The sequence below is a fragment of the Acanthisitta chloris genome, unplaced genomic scaffold, assembly GCF_000695815.1.
Source record: "Acanthisitta chloris isolate BGI_N310 unplaced genomic scaffold, ASM69581v1 scaffold31670, whole genome shotgun sequence".
In the NCBI taxonomy this organism is placed as follows: Eukaryota; Metazoa; Chordata; class Aves; order Passeriformes; family Acanthisittidae; genus Acanthisitta; species Acanthisitta chloris.
Genome location: NW_008650520.1, coordinates 27,860 through 29,454, shown reverse-complemented (window position 1 = coordinate 29,454; position 1,595 = coordinate 27,860). Strand labels below are relative to the sequence as shown.

The 1,595-nt window shown below is 46.0% G+C and overlaps 1 protein-coding gene across 1 annotated transcript in view; it reads left to right on the top strand.

Moving 5' to 3' along the window:
• STC2 (stanniocalcin 2) overlaps nucleotides 1-1,595 on the top strand; it is a gene marked incomplete at its 5' end in the record, with an annotated part of 7,041 nt that overhangs the window by 2,349 nt on the left and 3,097 nt on the right. The window contains one exon of the mRNA XM_009069312.1: nucleotides 269-480. Within this exon, the coding sequence (XP_009067560.1) occupies nucleotides 269-480 (212 nt within the window). The remainder of the gene's footprint in view (nucleotides 1-268; nucleotides 481-1,595) is intronic.

The following is a 1,595-nucleotide window of genomic DNA, read 5'->3' as shown; positions in this document are numbered from 1 at the left end:
TCAGCTAGTGGGGCAGGGGAAACCTCAAAGTCCCAGTGAGGAAGCCCTGTGTGTTTCAGCTCCACTGGGACAGCAAAGCTGTGTGAATTGGCGTGGTCTTTAAGGGCAGAGAAGCAAAGAGAAGAGGGGAGAAAAGCCATTAAGTGATACCCTTAGCCCTCTAATAACCCTTGACATTGTCCTGCAGAGGAGCAGCTGGCTGGGCATAAATCAGCTGCTGTGCTTAATGGACAAAAATACAGACCTGCTCCATTTCTTTTCTTCTCAGGGAAAATCCTTCATTAAAGACGCTCTGAAGTGTAAGGCTCATGCCTTGAGGCATAAATTCAGCTGCATCAGCCGTAAGTGCCCTGCCATTAAAGAGATGGTGTTCCAGTTACAGCGGGAGTGCTACCTGAAGCATGACCTCTGCTCTGCTGCCAAGGAGAACGTCCAGGTCATTGTGGAGATGATTCACTTCAAAGACCTGCTGCAGCATGAGTAAGTGCCTCCGTGCTGGTGCAGTCAGAGGCGTGGGAGCTCCTTCCAGGAGCTCGATGGTGCCAATGTGCATCTGCCCAAGAGCTGTTTCACCTCCTCCTGGCCATAAGCACCTCGTGTTTTTCCCATATACAAGGCCAAGGTAATGCTTTCCTTGCAGGGGCCCTTGAAGACTAGTTTCTTTACTAAGGGCTAGATGTGACTGTGGGAGGAGATGAAATGGGTTGAAGTTGGATCTGCCTGTCCCCTTGGTCCTTTGGCAAATACACTGTCAGTGCCTGCTATTTCCAGAAGCATCTCACAGTGTCTCTTTGCTTTCTGAGCTCAAAGGCATCATTCTTGACCCCAGTATCCTGTTAAAGATGACAGCTAGAGGAGGGGGAAGAAGGTTTATGCAAAGTTGTCAGCAAGATGATAATTTCTTCTTTAAATACATACTTTCAAATGTCTTGTAGTTAATTGTCCCTGAAAGAGATGCAGTCCCCCAGGTAATCTCCCATTCATCTGATTCTTTTATTAATCTCAGATGCTTTTTAATAAAACATGGAGATGTACAAAGTGAAGGCACAAGTCAGATTTTGAGGACTTCATTCCTCTGGCTGGGAGCACAGCTGTCCTCCAAGGAATGGCAGGCACGAATCCTATTTGGAATTGATCAAAGCTGCTACATGACAGCAACAAACCAGGCACAAGCTGTTGGTGCTGACTCTTTGTGCACAAATGCAAAAATCAGAGCCTGTTTTTCTTGCAGGTGAACTTCTCACTCCCAAACAAGAAGGCTGAGCCACAGCCTGGCATGAGGCTTAACCTTAGAGCATCTTCCTACCACACCTCTCTGTCTTGATATTAGCACACAAACTCCAAATCTCAATAGTCAAGACAATTTTTTTTTACAGAATCACTTCTTTTAGACTTTCAGCCTAGTATTTGCATTGGTGTCCAAAGGAGCTGTGCTCTGATTCCCTTGCTTTCTGCTGAAATCCACCCCACTAGTACTTAAAGCTTCAGTTGCAGCCAGAGATGCTTCAATGCCAGTTTACTTACAAATGCACAGAATAAATCATATGCTGTGGTTCGTATAAGCTCAGTATGGTGGCCTGAATGGTCTGAAAGCA